The sequence below is a fragment of the Ornithorhynchus anatinus genome, chromosome 4, assembly GCF_004115215.2.
Source record: "Ornithorhynchus anatinus isolate Pmale09 chromosome 4, mOrnAna1.pri.v4, whole genome shotgun sequence".
NCBI classification, from domain to species: domain Eukaryota; kingdom Metazoa; phylum Chordata; class Mammalia; order Monotremata; family Ornithorhynchidae; genus Ornithorhynchus; species Ornithorhynchus anatinus.
In genome coordinates, this window is record NC_041731.1 from 15,095,941 (window position 1) to 15,118,809 (window position 22,869).

The following is a 22,869-nucleotide window of genomic DNA, read 5'->3' on the forward strand; positions in this document are numbered from 1 at the left end:
GAACACAGTTCTTCTGACTTCTAGGCTCTTGCTTTTTCCATTAGCCCTCGCTGCTTATCAGAACAGATTTCTGCCTTCAAAAAACTTTGATAACTGTCTCTAGTATGAGTGTCTTGCAGCAAGCTCGGGGGGGAATTGTTAAAGAGCTAATGCTGATCAGGAAATAAGGTAGTTGGCTTTTGAGTGGATGCCAACAATTTCTTGTATAACTAAGCAATCAGACACTTGAAGGAACAGATGCCATGTAAACACTCAAGATGAAGCAAACCCTACATAAAATGGTAATATCAGTGTGGAGTGAAAATAATGAGGGTGTTAACATATCTCTCCACAGGTTCCTGGAGAAATTAAAAGCCTTACTTGGAATAAAATATATTACTCTCTTTAGAATGTTTTAGATAAATCTATAATGTCAGTGGCTGAAGCTAGTTTGGTTTTGGGGGGGGGTGGGGTTTGGCATGAAACTGTATCAACTGTGAGCCTTAATAACACAACAGCATACAAAGATAGCAACCAATTCAATGAGATTTCAAGTTTCTTTGTTCAAATGTAGAGTATATCTGTGTGGAGGCTATGCATCATAAACTTATTGGAGACAAGGATTGTGTCTGGTTACTTGTCTGTAGCCTCTCAAGTGTTTAGAACAGTGATCAGTAAGCACTCAATAAATATCACTGACTGACTGCCATAATTAAATATTTTAGTGCCCCCAGTCATCATCCATTTGTTGAGGAAATGCCCAATTTAAGAACTGTATGTCGCCTCCATACTTGTAGTTTGTGGAAGAATTCAACTAGGTTGTAAACTGCTTGAAGCAGCCCAACTCGTATTGTATTCTTCCAAGTTCTTAATAAAGTGCTCTGCACACAGTGTGTCCTCAATAAATACCATTAGTTGATTGACTGAATCGCATTAGCTCTGGGAGCTTTACCATGGGGTGGACGCCTCCAAAACGTTGGATAAAGTCCACACATTCACACGGTTTACAGAAGATCACTGAAGCATTATTACCACCTCTGCAGGATCCCTTCCTCATCAGTAAAGCCGATTGAGTTTCCTGCCCTTTTCATCTGGGTTGAAGTGTAATTCCTTGGTTTGGAATTGGTTTAAGGGCCCTTGGATCTCTTTGGTCTTGACAGCCACCATTCAAAGGGCACGTTCAAGAACTCAATCGCACAAGTTTCAACAGGCATCTCTTTGTCAGAGCTACGAGGGGCTACAAAGATTTGACCATGCATAACTTGTTTCTTGTGAATTTTGCCTTGATCTCTGGGTCTTTCCCATCCAATCAGCCCTGATTATCCCGGCTTGCCTGGCCTACAGTCTCAATGCCTGCCTGGTAGACAAGACTCCAAAGCCAGTCATTCAACTGCTTGCCCTGGTTTAGACAGATGAGGTTTCTTATTGCAATCCATTTTCTCTAATGCTACTGTTTTCATACTCTGGATGTTACTGTAACACAAAATAATGCCATATAGCAATCAGGAAAGGGGTTGAAGCAAGGGAAATTTGGGATTCCAAGTGGCAGTTTCACAAATAGTGATGTGCACTACAAGCTGCACCAGCATCAGTAGAATCCATAAAGTGGAAGGCTTGTCTTTGATAAGTCTTTTCAGTAGCACCTGCTTATCCAAATAGGCTTTAACTGTCATTGCCATAATCCTTGAAAATTAGAAGGCCACATGTGCTTGATACTAATATTCTTTTTATTTTAAAATACTATTAATCAGTCTGCCCTCTATCAAAATCTGGTTTGCCAACTATTCACACAGCATCTCTGCCTTTGTCTGCATAGCCAAAGCAACCACATTTAATCTTTGTTTTCTAGTTAGTACTACAGATTCATGGTTTATGAATGAATTTATTAAATTGAGGGCAAGGAAGTTGTACTGTTGAACTCTCCCAAGTGCGTAGTACATGGCTTTGCACTCAGTAGGCATATACATAAATAGCATCTGTGTATATATGCAAAGAAAAAGAGGGTCTTTGTGAACAGGGGACATGTCTACCAAATCTGCTATATTGTACTGTTCCAAGTGCTTAGTACAGCGCTCTGGACCCAGTAAGCACTTAATAAATATAATTGATTGACTGGGAGAGGAACTAAGGGAAAGAAGAGAGTTTTCCTTTGAGATCAGGAGATGACATTGATTGTGCTTGTGTGTGTGTATAGGGTGACTAGAAATCCCATCCAGATTGAACATACGTAATAAAGCTTAGCTCTTGCATATCTTGAAGTGTTTGTTACTCTAGTCCTGAGCATCAGTTTCCTTGCAAATCATCTTCTGTAAGTGTCCTTTCTGAGAGGTTGACTGGTCTGCTGCAGTCCCCTGCATTGAAGGCATCAGCAGAGGTAGATTGAGTTCCTAGGATGACAATTCCCAGAAACACTCGCGTTGGAGAGAGTGGCAGCAACTGCATGGTGGCTTAGAGCAATAGTGGAGGCCCATTAGCTTCTGTGCCACAATTGCAGTTGCTTCCAAGTTGTGGAGGTACGATGAACCCTGCTCTGCTACTTAAGAGTGTATGCCTCATGTGGGATAGGGACTGTGTTCAACCTGATTAATTTGTATCTACCCCAGTGCTTAGAATAGGGCTTGGCACAGAGTAAGCACTTGACAAGTATCATAATTATTTTTGTTACAATCCTCTCCCTCTCTCCAAAATGGACAAGCACAGAACCACCATGTATGCATGTATGTCCTTCGCATAAATATATAAAACTGCACTGTGCCTCATCACAGTTATCTTGGAGGTGCCATGACAGCTTATAGTAATAATAATCATTACTGTGGCATTTGTTAAGTGCTTACTATGTCCCAGGCAGCATGGCCCAGTGATAAGAGCACCAGCCTGGGGATCAGAAGGACTTGAGATCTAATCCCGGTTCTGCCACATGTCTGTGTGACCCTAATCAAGTCACTTAACTTCTAGTGCCTCAGTTATCTCATCTGTAAAACGGAGATTAAGACTGTGAACGCTATATGGGACAGAGACTGTGTCCAACCTAATTACCTTATATCTACTCCAGCAGCGTAGTACAGTGCCTGGGACATAGCACTTAACAGATACCACAATCATTATTATTAGTGACTGTACTACGCGCTGAGGTAAAGTACAGATAATCAGGTCCCACAACAGATTCACAGTCTAAATAGGAGAGAGGACACATATTGAATCCCCATTTATTCAATAGTATTTATTGAGCACATACTATGTGCAGAGCACTGTACTAAGCTCTTGGAATGTGCAATTTGGTAACAGATAGAGACAATCCCTGTCCACTGACGGGTTTACAGTTTAATCGGGGGAGACAGACAAAAACAATAGCAATAAACAGAATCAAGGGGATGTACATCTCATTAACAAAATAAACTGACGAGCACAGTGCTGAGGGGAGGGGAAGGGAGAGGGGGAGGAGCAGAGGGAAAGGCGGGGAAGAGAGAAGTGAAGTGACTTGTCCAAGGTCACCCATCAGATGTGTGGCAGAGCCGGGATTAGGATTCAGGTCCTCTGATTCCCAGGATCGTGCTCTTTCCATTAGGTCTAGCTGATCTCTAGTGAGGTGTAACCCGGGGGAAAATTGAAGGGAGTATGACTGGTCTTTCCTTCATACTTCCAGGACACTGTGTGCTTCCGGAACTGAGTGCTACAGCAGTGTTAAGTGATCCATCCCCTCTGAGCAGCATCTACAACCTGTAAACCCCTCTCCCTCTCCAGCCCCCCACCAAACTGAGCCAACAACTCTCTCAAAGCTGGCAGCAAGCTCTTCTTAAAGACCTTCACCCATAGAGATTGTGCTACCCTACCTAACCGAGACAGAAATGACTTGACATTGGCAAAGAGATCTCAGTCATGCTAAAGTAGAGAGAATAGTAATATTATTTTTCAGTAGTGTTAACCTTGGTGAATGTTAATTAAATGACAAAACAGTTTCAGAGAGAACAAATATTCGATATCCTGCTATTTTTAGACAAAACTTTAAAAACTAAATCAAAACCAATATTGAACTAAGATGCTCCCTGCCTTCCAAGCTGAGTGACCTTTAGTATGTACCAGAACAATCAATATACAAAAATTTGTGAAGAGAGAGATTCACAGCTATTTGCATGTATAAACGTGAACTTTGATTTTGGCTCTGTTAATCCAAGAATGATTATTTTACTGAGATCAAACGCTATGAACATAGCTACTTCATGCTATGGTGTTTAACCTTAATCTGTCTCAGAAATATGGTGACAACTTCACCTTTAAAAGTAGAAACCTGGAAGTTCTTATCATTTTAAGTCAGCAGTATTTTATTAGTTCTTATTTAACTTTCAGATCTAGTTATGAAGGGTTGTTAGTAATTTATTTGGTATTTTTTATCTTCAAATTCAGATTTCAGTGACTTTCAGATGATTCAGGTCAAGGAGTATGAGAAGCCTCCTTCCTCTGCCAAGTCTCTCTTAATAATAATAATACTTTTTAAGCACTTATTATGTGCCAAGCACTCTTCAAAGCACTTGGGTAGATACAGGGTAATCAGGTTGGACCCAGTGCCTGTCCCACATGAGGCTAACAGTCTAAGCAGGAGGGAGTAGGATTGAATCCTCATTTTACAGATGAAGTAACTGAGGCACAGAGAAGCTCAAAGGCTTTCCTGAAGTCACACAGCAGACACATGGCAGAGATGGGATTTTAACCTGGGACCTTCTGACTCCCAGGCCTGTGCTCTATCCACTAAGCCTATTTTCACCTCACAGAGCATGCCACGGTCCCGCCTCAAGCAGTGTGATGTAGATCTACTGGAGGAGGGCATGCTGGTCTAAAGAAGGGCAGCTGGGAAAAATGTAAGAGGTTTGCAGGAAGAGCAAGATGGAATCCCATAATAATAATAATGTTGGTATTTGTTAAGCGCTTACTATGTGCAGAGCACTGTTCTAAGCGCTGGGTTAGATACAGGGTAATCAGGTTGTCCCACGTGAGGTTCACACTCTTCATCCCCATTTTACAGATGAGGGAACTGAGGCACAGAGAAGTTAAGTGACTTGCCCACAGTCACACAGCTGACAGGTGGCAGAGTCAGGATTCGAACCCATGACCTCTGGCTCCCAAGCCCGGGCTCTTTCCACTGAGCCACGCTGCTTCTCTAAGAATAGAAGAATAGAAGAGGTGGTTCAACTGGTGGCTAGACAAGAGCTTAGTGCAGTGCTTTACACAGAGCAGGCGCTCGATACATTCGACTGAATGAATGAATGAATGGAAACCTTGGCTTCATTTGGAAGGTACAGCAATTCAGATTGGCCAGAGTTTTTATCAGTTTCCTCTTGAGTCCGTTTTTGGTCTAGCCACAGGAAGAACTCACTCAGGGTGAAGAATCCTACCTTTAGTAAAATAGTCATTTTTCTGTTGGTACTCATCACAGGATCCAGAACAATGCTCTCACATCTTGGTACATCCAAGAAATTGTGTTGATAATTCAGCCTGAGGGAACACTGCACTGGCAGGGAAATTTATGTTACTTGGGGATAATCGGTTTTAATGTAATTTTAATTTAATTTAATTTTAATTGGGAAAGCACCTTGGCATAGTGGATAGAGCAGGAGTCTGGAAGTCAGAAGGTTAGGAGTTCTAATCCCACTTCTGCCACTTGCCTGCTGTGTGACCTTGGGCAAGTCACTACACTTTTCTAGGCCACAGTTACCTCATCTGTAAAATGGGGATTGCGACTGTGAGCCCCACGTGGGACAGCAGCTGTGTCCAACCCAATTTGCTTGCATCCCCACCAGTGCTTAGTACAGTGCCTGACTCACTGTAAGCACTTAAATATCATTATTATCATTATTATTAATGCTCCCCAAATTCTTCCAACAAGTAACTCTTAAGGAGACTGAACCTTAATCTAGTTGAATGACTTGTTTTATGTCAGGTGCTGCCATTGAGGGAACTGAAAAACAAACTTAGGTACCACGACATATCATTCCAACATGCTTCTCACCACCAGGATTGATTAAATGCCTACTGTGGCAAGAGCTCTGAACTGGTCATTTGGGGACATGCAAATAGAAGTAAAAGATGTGGTCTCTGATCTCCAGGAGTTGAAAAAGTAATGCAGAAGACCCTATATCATACCCTGTCACAGAGACTTGAAGAATGATCTTATTACTGCCATTGTGCGTGGTGGGAATACCAGCCTGGTCATTGTCTGATACAGTCGATAATTTCTCTTATCATAAAACCAATGTATCAGAGTGAGATCCAAGCAATCCAGCTAGCTGAATGTCAAATGGCTGGAGGATGAAAAGGCATGCAAAACATTTTTGGGAAAGTATTAAAATACCTCAATCAGAGCACGAAACCCTACCCATGGTTACCAGCATGAGCAATGAATGCATCTCTAGGAAACACCATTGTCCAGGAAGCTCCGAATACAGAAACCATAATAAGGAAGTCTATAAATTCCCAAAGAATGTATTCAAACACACCTTTCACTTTAGGGGAAAGTTGATGTCATCCTCAAAGAACTCAGGAAAACAACAGTGATCTCCTTGATATATCCACTAATCACTAGTTTGCTATCTCCTTTCCTCTCAAGATAACCATCTAAATGTGCCTTGCTCTCACCTCTTCCATTTCTTTCCCCTTGCGCACTCTGTTCTCCCAGCTTGGGAACTTCCTCTATTTCCAAATCCAACAGACCACAACCCTCTCCACATTCAAAGCCCTTCTAAAATCCCATAAAATCCCATGCTGGAGATGGGAGTCGGACTGCATCATTTGACTGGCAGAGGGAGGTGGCGTCATGTTGGATTGTAGTTCAACCCCTTCTCTTCGGGATTGGTAGAACTGATAAGACTCCCAGACAACTTCATAAGCCAACCAAATGCCTCGTACGCAAATCGCGCCCTTGTATAGGTTTCAGTCCTGGGTTGCATGTATTGTGGAATGGCTGCGCCCAAAACATGCCAGTACTGGAATGTAGATGTGGGCTTGTCCATCGTCTTCATTTACTTGTATGCCTTAAAACCATTTAACTCATAGTCTTTAACCAATTTGCAGTCACGTCTCCTCCTACTGGGTGGTTTCAAATAAAATATTGGGTTGAGCGACTTCTCCAAGAAACAAATGAACTGATTCCTTGTCCAACAGATAAATGTAATAGAGAACAATTAGGAGGAAGTTTAGTGACTTTTTGCAAGTGATTTATATGGAAACTAAATATGCTTTAAAGATCAGCTATTTCTATTAGGAATAGACCAAATTACAGATTATAAGGAATGAAAGTTACCTGGGGAAAAAAAGATGGCATTTTAAGGAAATCTTATGGGATACTGGATATCTGCAGACTTCCTAGGAAAATGTAATGGATCATTTTTTCCTTGTTTTTTGCTTGTAAATTCTTTGGTCACTGCAATCTAATGTCCTTCTGATTAAACAAAAAATAGGAGTAAATATATTAAAGAGAAAGGTCCATTAACATTTGATAGGATTACAAAAATGTAAACGCTTTGAAATGTTTGCATTCGTGGTAGAAGAGATATGTTTCATGAAATCAAAATTTATGGTTACTTCCTGAGGAAATGGACTATTTTACTACTGAGGTTTGTATTCCTGAAAGAGAAACTAAGAATCTCCTTCTGCTAGTTAGGTGAGAGCAGAATTGGCCTTCCTGAGCAACGTAGACATCTGGGACACATTTTACATTCCTTTCAAGCATTTACAGAGATTCCACGCCTAGGATGGAGCCAGAATATTCATTGAATAGCTGCACAGTGGACAGGTCTTAGAGGAAAATGAGATCTTCCATGGTGTAATTTGTTTTCACAGTATCTCCTAGAGTCAGTCTGAGATTTTCTTTTTATACAGTACTTTTTATACAGTGCTACTGTCATAAGAAGCCTGGGAAAAAGTGAATTTCTCCCTAGGGGTTTAGACGATGGTTGTTTCTAAGTTGTAAATAGTTAATGTTTCTTCTATTTTGTAAATTTTCATTTAAGATTTTCCCTTCTTAGCTTTACCCACAACATCAAGGCAAGAGGGTATCACAACCACAGATGGACTGAAATCTGGAGCGGCAGAGTTGGCATGGATGGCTGGATCGGAGGTCCCACTCCAGAGGCAGCCCCTCCCCTCTGGCCCTCCCCACCCCATCCCTATCCAAAAGTGGCCTGGGGAATCCTCTTAGCATCTTGGAAAACGTGCTTCACTCTTGACCTCTTTCTAGGTCAGGCACCAATCCCCCTCACCATCTCTGAGACCAGGCTCACTCCAGACTTTACCCTTTCCCTTGCTGCTCTCTTCCAAGGGGGCCTCATCTTTCTCCCACCACCCGCAACCTGACTTATGGGGCTAGAAGTCAACCTGATCTTTGGTCCCTCCTTCCAGTGCTGCTTCTGTATCATCCTACTTCTCCCATCCCTCCATTTAAGCCCTTCTGCTCCTTTGAGACTTGTCCTTGACCACCCATTATAAATAATTATCCGTCTTAGCCATCAACCCACCTCCCACCTCCATTTTTCTGAGTGACCTTGATGCTTTTATCACCTTCCTTTACTCCTCTTCCTCCTCATTGATTTTTGGGGACATCAATATCTAGATCTATGAGTCCTCAACCACCTGATTCTAATCCCAGCTCTGCCACTTGTTTGCTGTATGACTTTAGGCAAGTCACTACACTTATCTGTGCCTCAGTTACCTTATCTGTAAAATGGAGATTAAGACTGTGAGCCTTCTGTGGGACAGGAACCATTTCCAACCCTGATTTGCTTGTATCCACCCTAGCGCTTACTACAGTGCCTGGCATTTAGTAAGTGCTTAACAAATACCATAATTATTATTATTATTTTGCAGACTTTCCGATCCATTCCATCTCACCCTCTCACCAAATTAGGTCCACATTGGTCCTCATCATCATTCATCATCGTGCCATTTCTAAACTCACCAATTCTGAAATCACACTCTCCAAATACAATCTCCAAACCTCCCTCTCCACATGACTTTTCCCTCCACAAACAGAGCTCCAATCTCTAGATCCCCCTCCACTTACCCTAAGCCATCACTCCCCACTTGGACTTGCTCCCCAACTGCTTTTGTTGATGCACAAATCCTCACCCTCTCCTCCGAATGCCATTCTCTGATCCCACCTCTCCGTCAATCTCACATCACTAACCCCAAGTCCTGGATCACACTGGCACAGAATGATCCCTCTACCCATTCATTCATTCATTCATTCGGATTTACTGAGCGTTTACTGTGTGCACAAGTTGTGCAGATGTGTGGTGTTGATGGAAATCAAGGTTCCAGACCTATTCAAATTCATGGACATCTGCTTTAATTCTGCCCATTCTTCCCCTCAACAACACTATCACTCTTTTCTCATTGACTCCCATGCCCATTGCCCACACAAATTATTTCTGAACTTTAGTTTGATCAATCAGTGGTATTTATTAACGCTTATTGTGTGCAGAGTACTGTACTAAGGACTTGGGAAACTATAATACAACAGATTTGGTAGACACATTCCCTTCCCACTGGAAGCTCCCTCCTGAAACTCCAGTTCCTGCCTTCATGTCCATCTCCACATTAAATCACTCATTCAGCTCTCCTTGCTACTTATCTTGTTTCTTTCCCACTACAACCCAGCCCACCCACTTCACTCTAACGTCAACCTACTTTTTGACCCCTTGCTCATATCTTCCTTCTTACCTGGAACCCTCGTCCACTCACTAATTCAGTCAGTAATATTTATTAAGAGCTTACTATGTGCTCTGCTACTATATGCTCTTAGTACAGTGCTCGGCTGAACTAAATTCTTGTGAGAGTACAATATAATACCACAAAACAGACACTTTGCCTGCCCACAATGAGCTCCCACTTCACGTCTGGCAGACCTTTACTTTCCCAATCTTCAAAGTTCTACTTTTTTTTTTTACACACTTCAGATAAGAGTGACCACCAAATGAAAGTTCTACATTTACTCAGAGGTAATTGTAAAATTATTAAAGCCATTCTCATATGGTAGTGCTGCCAACCATGATTGAATCAGTTCATTAAACCTATATAAGGTTAATGAACTGCCATCTCAGGTAAAAAAAATAGTTTTCTGTCTTAGATATCTGGCATACATTTTTAATAAACCCTCACTCTTTTCTCCTGTTACAACTCACACCCTCCATTCCTCCCAAGATTAATTTCTCACTGTGACTTGTTAATAATAATGATAATAATAATAATAATAATGGTACTTGTTAAGCACTTACTATATGCCAACCACTTTTCTAAACACTGGAGTAGATAAAAGTTAATCAAGTTGGACACAGTCTCTACTCCACATTGGACTCACACTCCTAATCACCATTTTTTACAGATGAGGTAACTGAGGCACAGAGAAGTTAGTGACTTGCCCAAGGTCATATAGCAGACAAGTATTAGACCCAGGATTAGAACCCATAGCCTTCTGACTTCCAGGCCCATGAACTACTACACCATGCTGCTTCTTTTCTCATCTCTCCCACCTTCAGTAATAACTAGTAATAATTATGGAACTTAAGTGCTTACTTTGTGCTAAACACTGTTCTAAGCACTGGGGTACATACAAGTCAATCAGGTTGGACACAGTCCCTGACCCACTTGGGACTCACACTCATATCTCCATTTTACAGATAAGGTAACAGGCACAGGGAAATGAAATGGCTTGCCCAAGGTCACATAGGAGACATGTGGTGGTGTTGGCATTAGAAGCCCAGTCTTTCTGATTCCCAGGATTGAGCTCTAACCACTAAACCACATTCCAACCCCTGACCCACATCTTCCTCCTGCCTGGATCTCTTTCCCCCTTCATGTCTGCTAGACTACAGCTCTCCCCATCTCCAAAAAAATCCTTCCAAAATCCCATCTTTGAGGAGGCCATCCCAATTCATTTTCCTTCTCTCCAAGGTTCCATCCAGCTATCATTTCTGGACTTTTGCAATGAGTTCTTATCCTGACACTCATTTTTCACACTCTACTGTTTGAACACTTCTTCTGCCTAATGTATGTTGTTTTATCTTTCTCCCCAGCTCCTTCCTTTGTACCCTCCTAAATTTTGTACAGTGTTTTGCACACAGTACTCAACAAACATTTTGGATTGATCAATTTACTGCATACTTTACAGTCTGCTCCAAGTCAATAGGGTACTGAATAAATGACAATTACTGCACAAATAATGAGAATCCCACCTGGAAACCATTTCAGAAGAGCCTGTTAGAATCTCTGAAGCAATAACCTCTAACCCATTTCTGAAACATCTTTTTGTCCTGAATTTCTGGGCTTTTTTTTAAAAAAAATAACAAAAATAAAATGACCTGTAACCTGAGAAGGCTGAGGCAGAGTGAATTTGAGGAAAAAACATCCCTGCTTTATTACACTCAAGCTTTACAATGAATAGTTATAATGGCACTTGAATATTTCATCTGTGCCAGTGCCCATACTCAGTGACCTTTCAGGTTCAGAGATGAGAGTGCTGATGATGAGATTTTTATTAGTGTATGGGTGTATGGCTGAGAGCTACCAGGAAGCAAAACTGACCCACTGAGAAGATACATATATGTCTGACAGTCCCTTGACCATCACATGCTTCTAAAAATTGGCCCTTGCTGAATTGGTGCATTTTTACTCAACAGTGTCTGATGCTGTTTCATTTTTCCTTCATGGTGTCTCCATCTTCCTGAAATCTCTGATCCAAAATAGTTGCCCCATTTATGACTGCAGCGTGCCAGGCTAATCTCTCTTCTCCTGCAGTTTCCTAATTATCCATTGCCATTCCGTGACACTTAAGGTTTTGCTTCACTGTGTCTTTAAAGTGCTTCTTCTGTCTCCTGGGCGTACAGTTAAACCAGTACAGGTAACCATAGGATAACTTTTAGGGTATCTTGTTCTCATCTTCTGGCCATGTGATTCACACCACTACAATCCAGTGGACTTAAGTTCATTTAAATATATTTTACCCCTGCCTCCTTCCATGCAGTAAACTTGAGTCTCTGCCCTCGACTCTCTCCCGTCCTGCTGCTGCCCAGCACAGGTGAGTTTTGACTTGTGGCAGATTGCCTTCCACTCGCTACCCTCTGTCCAAACTAGGAATGGAATGGATAGGCCTCTGCTTGACTCTTCCTTCTGTAGTCTAGACTGGTAGAATCCAGGAAACTCTCCAGGTGTGACCCTGATGATGATGGTATTTGTTAAACGCTTACTATGTGACAAGCACTATTCTAAGTGCTGGGGTAGATACAAGGTAATCAGGTTGTCCCATATGGGGCTCACAGTCTTAATCCCCATTTTACAGATGAGGTAACTGAGTCCTAGAGAAGGCAAATGACTTGTGCAAAGTCACACAGCTGACAAGTGGTGGAGCCGAGATTAGAACTCACGACCTCTTTCCACTGAGCCAAGCTGAGCTTGAGAGGAGAAATCATTCTATATTATGTAAAATGATGTCAGTAGAAGTTTCAGTCAGTAATTTTTATTCATATGGTTAGTGAAATACACTCAGCAATTGGCAAGCCTCTCCTTCCAACCAGATCTCCTAAAGCCATGAAGTGGCCAGGGCAGAACATGCCTGGAGCAGATGTGGAAAAGACAGTAGAGACAGCTGTTTCCACCCAACCTAATTTTGTGTTACACAGAGGGGCATGTGGACTCTTTACCTAGGGCAGTCAAATATCTCAAGCGGGCACTGTTGAGCTACTGTGCTAAGACCTGCAGAGAACATTTGAGATATATTGAGAAGCAGCTTGGCCTAGTGGAAAGAGGATCAGGATGAGAGGGCCAGGGTTCTAGTTTCAGTTCTGAGAGCTATCTGCTCTTGACTGTAAGCTCACTGTGGGCAGGGAACATGTCTACCAACTCTGTAATACTGTCCTCTCCCAGGCACTTAGTCCAGTGGTCTGGGCAGAGTAAGCGCTCAGTAAATGCAACCGATGGATCTGCTGTGTGACTTCAGGCAAGTCACTCAACTTCTCTGTGCCTCAGTTTCCTCAAATGTAAAAATGGGGATTGAAAGCTCGTTCTCTCTCCTAAACTGTGAGCCCCGTGTGGTACAAGGACTGTCCAACCTGATTAACTTGTATCTACCCCAGCACCTGGAACATTGATGGGCAAATCATAATAGCAATAATAATGCTCCCTCCCAGGAGCTTATTTCTAAAGTTTCAATGATAGAAAAAGGAGGACACAAAAGAAGAGATAATGTCACAGTCAGTGCAATACTAACCTGCCTTGACTCTAACTCAGCAATGAGAGGGACTGACTGCCTCTAGGGAGGTGCCAGGCCCCCAAGTGAACCCCTGAATCTAAAACCCTGAAGGCTTGGATTTTGTGCTGGGCTGAGAAAAAACAGTCCAGACTCAATTCAGAGCAGGGTGATCTGCACCCTCCTTAGGTGGGAAGCCGGGCCTGCGGACACCCACTGGAACTAAAATTCCCAGCAGCCCTGAGGAGTAACCAGGTGTCTACGGCACAGCAAATACGAATGAATCGGCTTCCCTGGTTGAGCAGCCGCTTGTGGGATCATGGGACCAAGACGACTAGCAGCTCAGAGCCTTGTGTACCTCTTTTGGCCCCCAAGCTTCCACAGCCGGCCTCTCACCTCCCCATCTACCTGTCCCGGCCCCCACTCTCACAGCTAGAGCTCGGAGTACCCTGTTGTGACACTTCCTTCCCCTGCTGGTCTCTTGAGGTGATCTGGCAAAAACAAAAGCTGCAGGCTGAGGGATCCAAGCATTCTCTGGGATTCCCGGGTTCTCGTCCTTCGCTGGGCCTCTCTTCTCCCTTTTTCACCCTTGATTTCCAGCTGTGGCAAGGAGGATGGTCCCTCTTCAGGACTTATTGTTGTACTGTACTCTTCCAAGTTCTTAGTACAGTGCTTTGCACAGAGGATGGGAGAACCCAAATGAACCTGCAATCCTCATTCCAGTAAGCTGCCAGCAAACAACCTTGACAACTCCTTTAAAACGCTTTCAGAATGGAATGATCGTTGCCTAAATCCTTCTTTTACCCTGTTTGTTAAGGCACTGGGCTCTGCTTCTGTGTTTAGAACTTTATGGCAGGTCTCTGATGTTCCTGAGGACTGCATACACGCACACCCATCCCCCCCCCCCATTATTTGCAAACGATTTCTTCTATTAAGTGTTTGGCTTAACACCTGCCAGGTGTCTTACTCTTGCCAACCCCTTCACTAGGGATGATTCCCAAGTCCAGAGCAGGAAACTAAGTTTAAGGAAGCTCAGGTGGCTTGCCGGAGCAGTTAACAGGGTTTAGACTCTACAACTAACAGGGATTAGATTCTACAACTCCTGGCTCCAAATCCTGCAGTAAGACTCCCCTTTTCACACCTTTAATGGCTGCAAAGTTTCCAGTGCAGAGAGGGACCATCAGTAAACTGCAATATTTATTCTAATAGTCCCTGGTGGCACACACAGAACGACAGGATCTTTTCTCCTTGAGGCCGACAAGGTCACCTCCTGCAGCACATCTCCCATGGTTAACATCTTGGTTTATTAATGTTCCCAAATTAAGTTTTTGCACAGATGGGCACAATGGAGCTATTTTGTCTCCTAATGCAGATAGGCCCTGGAGCCTCAATTAATTCTCCTGCATTCATATAAATGCCTCTCGCCTATGGGACCTTAGTTGAACTGAACTTCTGAAGCTCTGAAGTTCATCCATCACTTGAGAAAACCTGCATCCCTGAAAGTTAATGCTCCCCAATTGTTTGTTCAAGGAAAACTACCTCCGCGGGCTTCCATCTTATCAAATAGGAAAACCTGCAGTGGTTGATCCATATGAGTCAACAAAGTGAATGTATTAAGTTTAATTTCATTTGCGATACTGTAATTACATTCACGACACTTTTGCTATCAAATTTTTAGCCTCTGTGATTCCACATAGCCATTAGGCCTGGCAGCAAGCAACTGATCTTTCATTCATTAATTGTGTTTATCGAGCACTTACTGTTTGTAAAGCACTGTACTAAGCACTTGGGGAATACAACAATAAACAGACACATTCCCCACCCCTAGTGCACTCACAGTCTAGAGGGGAGACAGACTTTAATATAAATTACAGATAAGTAATAAATTACAAATATGTAGAACTAAATTCTTCCTTCTGATGGGTAACGGTACATTGAAAGCCAAAAAGGCAAATCAGTAGAATTTAATAAAGAGCAGAGGGATAACCCCGTAAGGTCACTTGTAAAATCCCCTAAGACTCTCTTGCGCCAGTACAGTTTCCTCATCCATATTTGAAAAGTACTGTCTCATACAGTCACCATTTTAGGTTTCTTCAAATTGTTTATGCATCTTCTGTAATGTATTTCTTCTTGAAGCATTCATTAGTTTTTCTTGTTGGGGATTTTTGAACATTGTAAATCATTCATTAAAGCTTAGTCAAAACAGAGAACTAGTCTATGCTAGAAAAATCTGTGGGTCAAGTGAATCTCACATTTTAAGAACACCACATAAACATTCCTTGGGGCCTTAGTGCAACACGTCCAACAAACTACAGAGAGATTAAAGTGAAGTTGTGTCTGTGATGTATGTTTCCAGGAGACCTAGGAACACTGGTATATTTGTGTTGATTTTGTTTTGACAGGTCCAAACCTTGGATTAGCCATTTTTAAAAAATGGCAAAATCAAATTTGATGTTTTAATATTCTGGTTGGCCTTTCTAAATAAAGGCTTTTTGAAATATTTATCAATCTAGCTAAAATAAAAATGGATGAGCTACTCAGATTAAAAAAAAAAATTTACACCCACACTGGGATCCAGGCAATGATAGAATTCTACAGCTGAAAAAGACCTTGTTAGACTGCCTGGTCCAACCCCCTGCCTTCAGGAAGGTGAAGGAATTGCCCACTCAGGGCAGAAGGATGTCTATTTTCTCCTTAAAGAATGCCACGGGTGGAGACCCAAAACAATCACTTTGGTTGCTCATCTGAAGGATTTATTACTTATATCAAGAAGACCCTTTCCTTGTTTCCAACCATGATTATTCCTGCTTTGATTTCAGTCCATTTCCCCAGATTTGGTCTTTAGAAAGGCTGCATGGCCAAGGGGAAAAAGCAAGGGGCTGGGGGGTCAGAGGACCTGGATTCTAATCTCGGCTCCACTGCTTGCCTGATCCGTGACCTTGGACAAATCACTTAACTTCTTTGTGCTTCAGTTGCTTCCTCCGTAAAATGGGGAATCAATATGTTATCCCTCCTTCTTAGGCTGTAAACCCTTGTAAGAGCCTGATTATCTTACATCTAGCCCAGTGCTTAGTACAGAGCTTGGCACATAATTAACCCTTAACATATACAACAATTAGTGAACATGAAGAACTTGCCCTAATCATCACCATAAAATTCCTTCAAATATTAGAAAAAATTATTAAATCATCTCTTAGCCTTTCTTCTTCAGCCCAAACTATTTCAATCCCTTTCATCTCCCCTCGGAGTATCCATTTTCCATTCCTTTAGTCATTTTTCTAGCCCTTCTTGAGACCCATACTTTGGAAAAAAAAATGTGATAACCTCAACTAAGCTCATAAATTAGAGAAGGCATTGACCAGTGTAGCTTGTTTCCTGACCCTTGGGTGTCATATTCCGTTTTTCAGAAGGTCAGGAACAGCCCCAGGACCCCTACACAGTTTTCAGAGGCCTTAAAACATTTGATTTAATCAGCAGATCAAGTTTCTAAAAACTCTTAAGCAGATTTGGCTGTCCTGAAAGGTTCATCGGGATTCTGAGACTGCTTCATAACCATACGTCTGGCCAGGTCAGAGTTGAGTGCCCTGTCTGAATCATTCTCCTTTGCCAGTGAACTAAAGCAGGATTGTGTAGTGGGCTCAAACCTGTTCAACTTGTTCTATGCAGCCATGTTGGAGGATGCAACAATGATAATAATTATGGCATTTGTTAAGCGCTTACTATGTTCCAAGCACTGTTCTAAGCATTGGGGTAGATACAAAGTAATCAGGTGGGGCTCAGAGTTTTCATCCCCATTTTACAGATGAGGTAATTGAGATATAGAGAAGTGAAGTGTGTTGCCCTTTGTCACACAGCAAACGTAACCGTAAGACAAGAGAAAAGCACTAAACTGTGCGCTCCATGTGGGACATGGATTGTGTCCAACTTGATTATCTTGTATCTACCCCAGCACTTAGTACAGTACCCGGCACATAGTAAGTGCTTAACAAATACCATTAAAAAAATAATTTTATAAAGGTCCATCATCAGTGGCCCTTCAGCGTTGATGAGCAGCACTATCAGAACAGAGGTACTATTGCTTTCAGAAAAAATCATCCTTGCTTATTGCATACCATATTTACAATACTACCTTCCCTTTAGTTTTTTTTCTTATTTTAGTCACATACGCACCCAACACAAATGCAAACTCCTATGAAATCAAAGTGAGTATTTCTAGCTAGTCAAAAAGAATGGCATCATTACTAATCATTTGAAAGTTTCTTCACTTTATGAGTTGAAATCTCAGGGAGGTCACTTCTCTTCAGTAAGTACTCTTACTCTACATAAGTTTTTGATTTAGAATATCATGTAATTCCTTTATAATAGGACAAGAGAGGTCTTTAATCTGTCATCTAATTTATCTCACTGGGAGAAAAACCTTCTTTCCTGAGCAGTACCAGCACAAAAAATATTCAGTTATATTAAAGATTAAACTCATTTAGTAATGAAAATCAAATGAGATCAACTAATGTGTTTGTTGTTTCTTCTTCAAATTTTACATAGACAATAACATGAACTTTGAAAAAATGATTTTTGCTCAATTTGGGTAGTCCAATCCACACATTTTTAGTCCCGGGGAAATTCAAATTGCCCACCATAGAGTTATTTAACTGACCTTGCAAAATTGAACCAGGGAAATAAAATTAGATTTGCAATCACTACTTTCATCCCATGAAAGCTAGAAGTCTAAGCTTTTGGACCAATTAGAAGACTAAAATCTTTGCTAAACTTGAAGATTGAAATGCTTAGATCACTTACAAAAACCCTAAAAAAGAAGTGACTTGTTAGAAGGTTGCAAGCTGGTAAAATACATCATTTTGGAGGTCCAGGTAAAATGTGTACCACCTTACCACAAAATAGCCTACTAAACTCAACCTTGCTTGGCTCATTGGGATAAGGAAAAAAGGCTTCCTTTATAAGATGGAACATTCAGCAATGAGAAGAGGAAAACCCATAAAAAAAGTGGCAAGTTGTGGGCAAACAGGAAATTAGGCAGACTTAAAAGGATTTTAAGAGTGTCTTGAAAGGAATATTGAGCTAATAATAAAAACTTCTCACATAGATCAAGTACAGGAATCTAGTTAGGGACTCAGGGTAGAAGGCATACTCGAGTAGAAGAGGAGCAGAGGCAATTTCTGACATGGGATTGATCATATGAGTATGAAGGGCTTGTTTGAATTCATTCAATTCATTCAATAGTATTTATTGAGCACTTACTTTGTGCAGAGCACTGTACTAAGCGCTTGGAATGTACAAATCGGTAACAGAGACAGTCCCTGCCCTTTGACGGGCTTACAGTCTAATCGGGGGAGACGGACAGACAAGACAATAGCAGTAAGTAGAATCGAGGGGATGAACATCTCATTAAAACAATAGCAAATAAATAGAATCAAGGCGATGTACATTTCATTGACAAAATAGATGAATAACAATTAATAATAATTATGGCATTTAGTGAGTGCTTACTATGTGCCAACCACTGTTCTAAGTGCTGAGCACTGTTCTAAGAAGGAACTGGGGGGCTGAGAGGGGCGATGGAGAGAGAATAGGGACGGGACAAGGGCCTGCCATAGGAAAGCCTCCCATAGGTCCTAAAGCAGCTCCTCCTTCTTGGTTTGATGATGCAAGCCTCAGTAGCCCTAAGGAGCAGTGTGGTCTAGTGGATAGAGCACAGGCCTGGGAGTCAGGAGGACCTGGGTTCTAATCCCCGGCTCTGCTACCTGTCTGCTGTGTGACCCCAGGCAAGTCATTTAACTTCTTTGTGCCTCAGTTTCTTCATCTGGAAAATGGAGATTAAGACCGTGAGCTCCACATGGGACAGGCATGGACTGAGTCCAATCTGATTAGTCTGTATCTACCCCAGCACTTAGTAGTGCCTGGCATTTAGAAAGCGCTTATTACCATAAAAAAAGACCCAGAGAAACTATTACTTAAAAGCTAGCCTAGAGTCAGGGTGGGTAAACTATGATTTATGGGTGGGATACAGAGTGGCGCCTGTGGTTTCTCTCCACTACACAGGGCCACAAATTTCTGGCAACCATTCTACCTTCGTCCACGCTACAAAGAGAAGAACAGGGGTGACCTTGAAGCCCTGGACTGTTCCAACATTGTTTTTAACTCATTCAAATCACAGCTTTCATGACCTGACCAAAATCCATAAAAGGGATACACCACCAAAATAGAGGAAATAAGCTTATTGTTGCCACTGATCTACACATCTTTTTCCTTCATTAGAAAATGGTATATGTGTGAGACAGAGCGAGAAATAAATTTGCCAACATGACTCCATGAAGTAGTTTCCCCGAGGGTCTGAACCTACCATTTTTGCAGATGGGACAGCACTGATCGGGCTCATATACTGGATCCACACACTCGGTCTGAGGACAGGCAGACACCGTACACAGAACTTCACCGTTGGCTTCACAGCGACACTTCTCACATGGGGAGACCTGTAATAGAATCCAGCCAGCCTGGTTATTCTTCCAAAACATTCCTTTTCTGCCAGTGTTGGATTAGCCTCTATTTTACCCAGTGTTACTTCATCACATGGTCCTTTAAATCACTATCCACCCCCCAGCAAATAGCCCTGAGCTGCTTTGGGGTCCTCTTTGGGGAAGCTGGACACAGTCCAAATCCAAAACTCTTCTATAGGCTCCCTCAACACATTCCCAGCTGGAAAGGGCCCTGGAAAAATCAGAATGGGAAAACCAGAGCCTACATCAACCATAATAGTATCCAGTGTGATCAAACAATGGTATTTGAGCCTGGTAGAGAATCAAAAGGAACTGGGTTCTAATCCCAGCTCTGCCTCTTGGCTGCTGTGTGACCTTGGACAAGTCACTTTACTTCTCTGGACCTCAGTTACCACATTTGTAAAATGGGGATTAAGACTGCGAGCCCCATATGGGACAGGCACTTTGTCCAACCTGATTAGCTTGTATCTATCCCATTGCCTAGTACAGTGCCTGGCATATACCTCGCACTTAAAAGATACCATGAAAACAAAACAAAAAAAACCCATACACAGGAGAGAACATCTTCTCTCCTGATGCCTGCCCACTTTCTTCTGGTGAACCAGGCTGACAATGGTTTGCCAGAGAAGCTTCTGGAAAGCAATCTCAAACAGATGCAAATGAGATCTGGTGTAACCCCTGGACTGTCCTAACCTAGCCTAAACTGCATACCCATGCAGAACAACTCTATGCTTAGCCACACAATTGACCAGCTCAAGTTTTTCAGGACAACTCACGCAGGTTTCCTGTGCAAAATGGAAAAGTTTTGAGAGAAACTATCAGTAGGGTTTATGCTTTAGCTTTGAATAAATCAAGGGTATTTATTGAGTGCTTATTGTGTGCAGAAGACTGTTCTAAATATATAGGGGAGTACAATAAATCAGAGTTGGCAGGCATGATCCCTGTCTTCAAGAAGCTTACAATCTAGTACTGTTTTAAGTCTTTTTCCTGCTCAACCACAGTGGTTTCACAAAAGAATCAATTTTTTTGTTACATATTGAGTCAAATTATTCCTTAGGCATCAGCTAGAATCCTGCTTTAGTGGAAAACTTTTGGCTCTGAGCAGAATGGCCCCAGCTCAGACCTAGCCTTCTCTGAAATGGACCAACATTCAGACCCAAATAAATCAGTCAAGCTGACTGCCCTGACTCTCAGATCTACGTTTTGCATCATCTTCTCACTTCTCCCCACGCCTCAGAAAATCCCATTGATTGCCCATCCGATCTCTCTATCAAACCAAAATTATTCACCATCAGCTTTAAGACACTCAAATCAGCTCTCCACTTCCAACTACCCTCATTCCTCTCCTCCTGTAAACCACACGCTTCTAACCCTAATCTACTCACTATACATTGACCTCCTTCCTCTCTATCTTCGACCCTTTGCTCACAACCTCCCTCCTGCTTGGAATTCCCTCCTACTTCATATCTAACACACCACCACTCTCTCCATTTCAAAGCCCTACTAAAATCTTATGTCCTCAAAGGAATCTTTTTTCAATTAATCTCTTATGTGTGTCCCCCCCCCCTCCATCCAGTTTTGGTCCCATGTCACCTATGCACTCAGACTTGTACTCCCTAAGCACTTTGACACCGATCTCAACAGCACTTGAATAATATTTCCTTTTACTCTGCTCCATCCTATTTGAATTATTTTTATTCTGTCCCCACTATTTTGTAAGATCCTGGAAGGCAGGGAACATGTCCACTAGCTCTATGTATTATACTCCCCCAAGTTCAAAATACAGTGCTCTGCCTAATAAAAATAATAATGATTGTAGTGTTTGATAAGTGCTTACCCTGTGTGCCAGGTACTGTACTAAGCCCTGGGGCAGATACAAGCAAATCAGGTTGCCACAGTCACAATCCCCATTTTGCAGATGAGGTAACTGAAGCACAGAGAAGAGAAGGGACTTGCCGAAGGTTACACAGCAGACAAATGGTGGATCCGGGATTAGAACCGATGACCTTCTGAATCCCAAGTTTGGGCTCTATTCACTAAGCCATGTCATCTACAGCAACCATTCAAGAAATACCATTGCCTGATAGTAGTTACTGGACTTCTACCATATGCAGAGCTCTGTAACAAGTAACCTGAGAGCAATTAGCATTTAGTTCCTGCCTTCAAGAAGATTAGACTCTAAAGGAGAGTCCCCACAATCACCGAATGCCTATAGCTCACTGGGGCATCTGTATAGTCCAGACAACGAAGGAGAGAGCTGATTTAGCAAGTAACACTACGGTCCTACTGCTGTAGTCACTCTTCAGCCATTGAGAGCCCTAAATGGAAGGAGTAGAGACACTCCATCCAATGGTATTTATTGAGCACTTACTGGGTGCAAAAATGGTACTGAAATCTTGGGAGAATACAGCAGAGTTGATAGACATGATTCCTGCTCTCCAAGAAACTTACCCTTGTTTATCTCCAAAGCCTAGGCCAGTCCAAATGCATATAGGTCTCTAGCTAGAGCAGGATGGGGCTATTATCTTGCCTATGGGCTTACTTAAAAAATTTTGGGACCCCTGGAGTTGGAAGAAGTGGGCACACCAACAGCTGATGGTGTAAAAATTGGGAGAGATGGTAGGTTAAGTGGGTGTTAGTCACCTTCAACCTGTGACAGACAATGCCTAACTTCAAGGGTGGCACAACTATGGCCAGCCAGCCCTTCTCTCTGTCCTTGAGGAGTGTAGCAAATTCCATGAGCCCAAGGTCACTAGAGGAGCTGTTTTTATTTGTGGCAGGCCTTGGGGAGTTTGGAGGGGAGGGCAATTAGTTGTAATGAGGAAAAAGCCACAACTGATTCCACTTCTAAATCCCCACATGAGCCTCACAGAATCACTTTGCCACAACAGGTGTAGTCCAGGAGTTGCATTCTATTACTACTACTACTAATAATGTCATTTGTTAAATGCTATGTGCCAAGCAGTTTTCTAAGCAACTTAATCAGGTTGGACAAAGTCCCTGTCCCACATAGGGCTCACATTCTTAATTCCCATTTTACAGATGAGGGAACTGAAGCACAGAGAAGTGAAGTGACTTGCCCAAGGTCACCCAGGCTCATGCTCTAACCACTAAGCCACACTGCTTCCTAAATTATGGTATTCATTAAAG

The 22,869-nt window shown here is 42.2% G+C and overlaps 1 protein-coding gene across 1 annotated transcript in view; it reads right to left on the bottom strand.

The window, feature by feature from the left end:
- The window catches only part of VWC2 (von Willebrand factor C domain containing 2), a 97,825-nt gene that overhangs the window by 40,690 nt on the left and 34,266 nt on the right, over positions 1 to 22,869 (bottom strand). Inside the window, exon 3 of the mRNA XM_029062271.1 lies at positions 19,566 to 19,695. Within this exon, the coding sequence (XP_028918104.1) occupies positions 19,566 to 19,695 (130 nt within the window). The remainder of the gene's footprint in view (positions 1 to 19,565; positions 19,696 to 22,869) is intronic.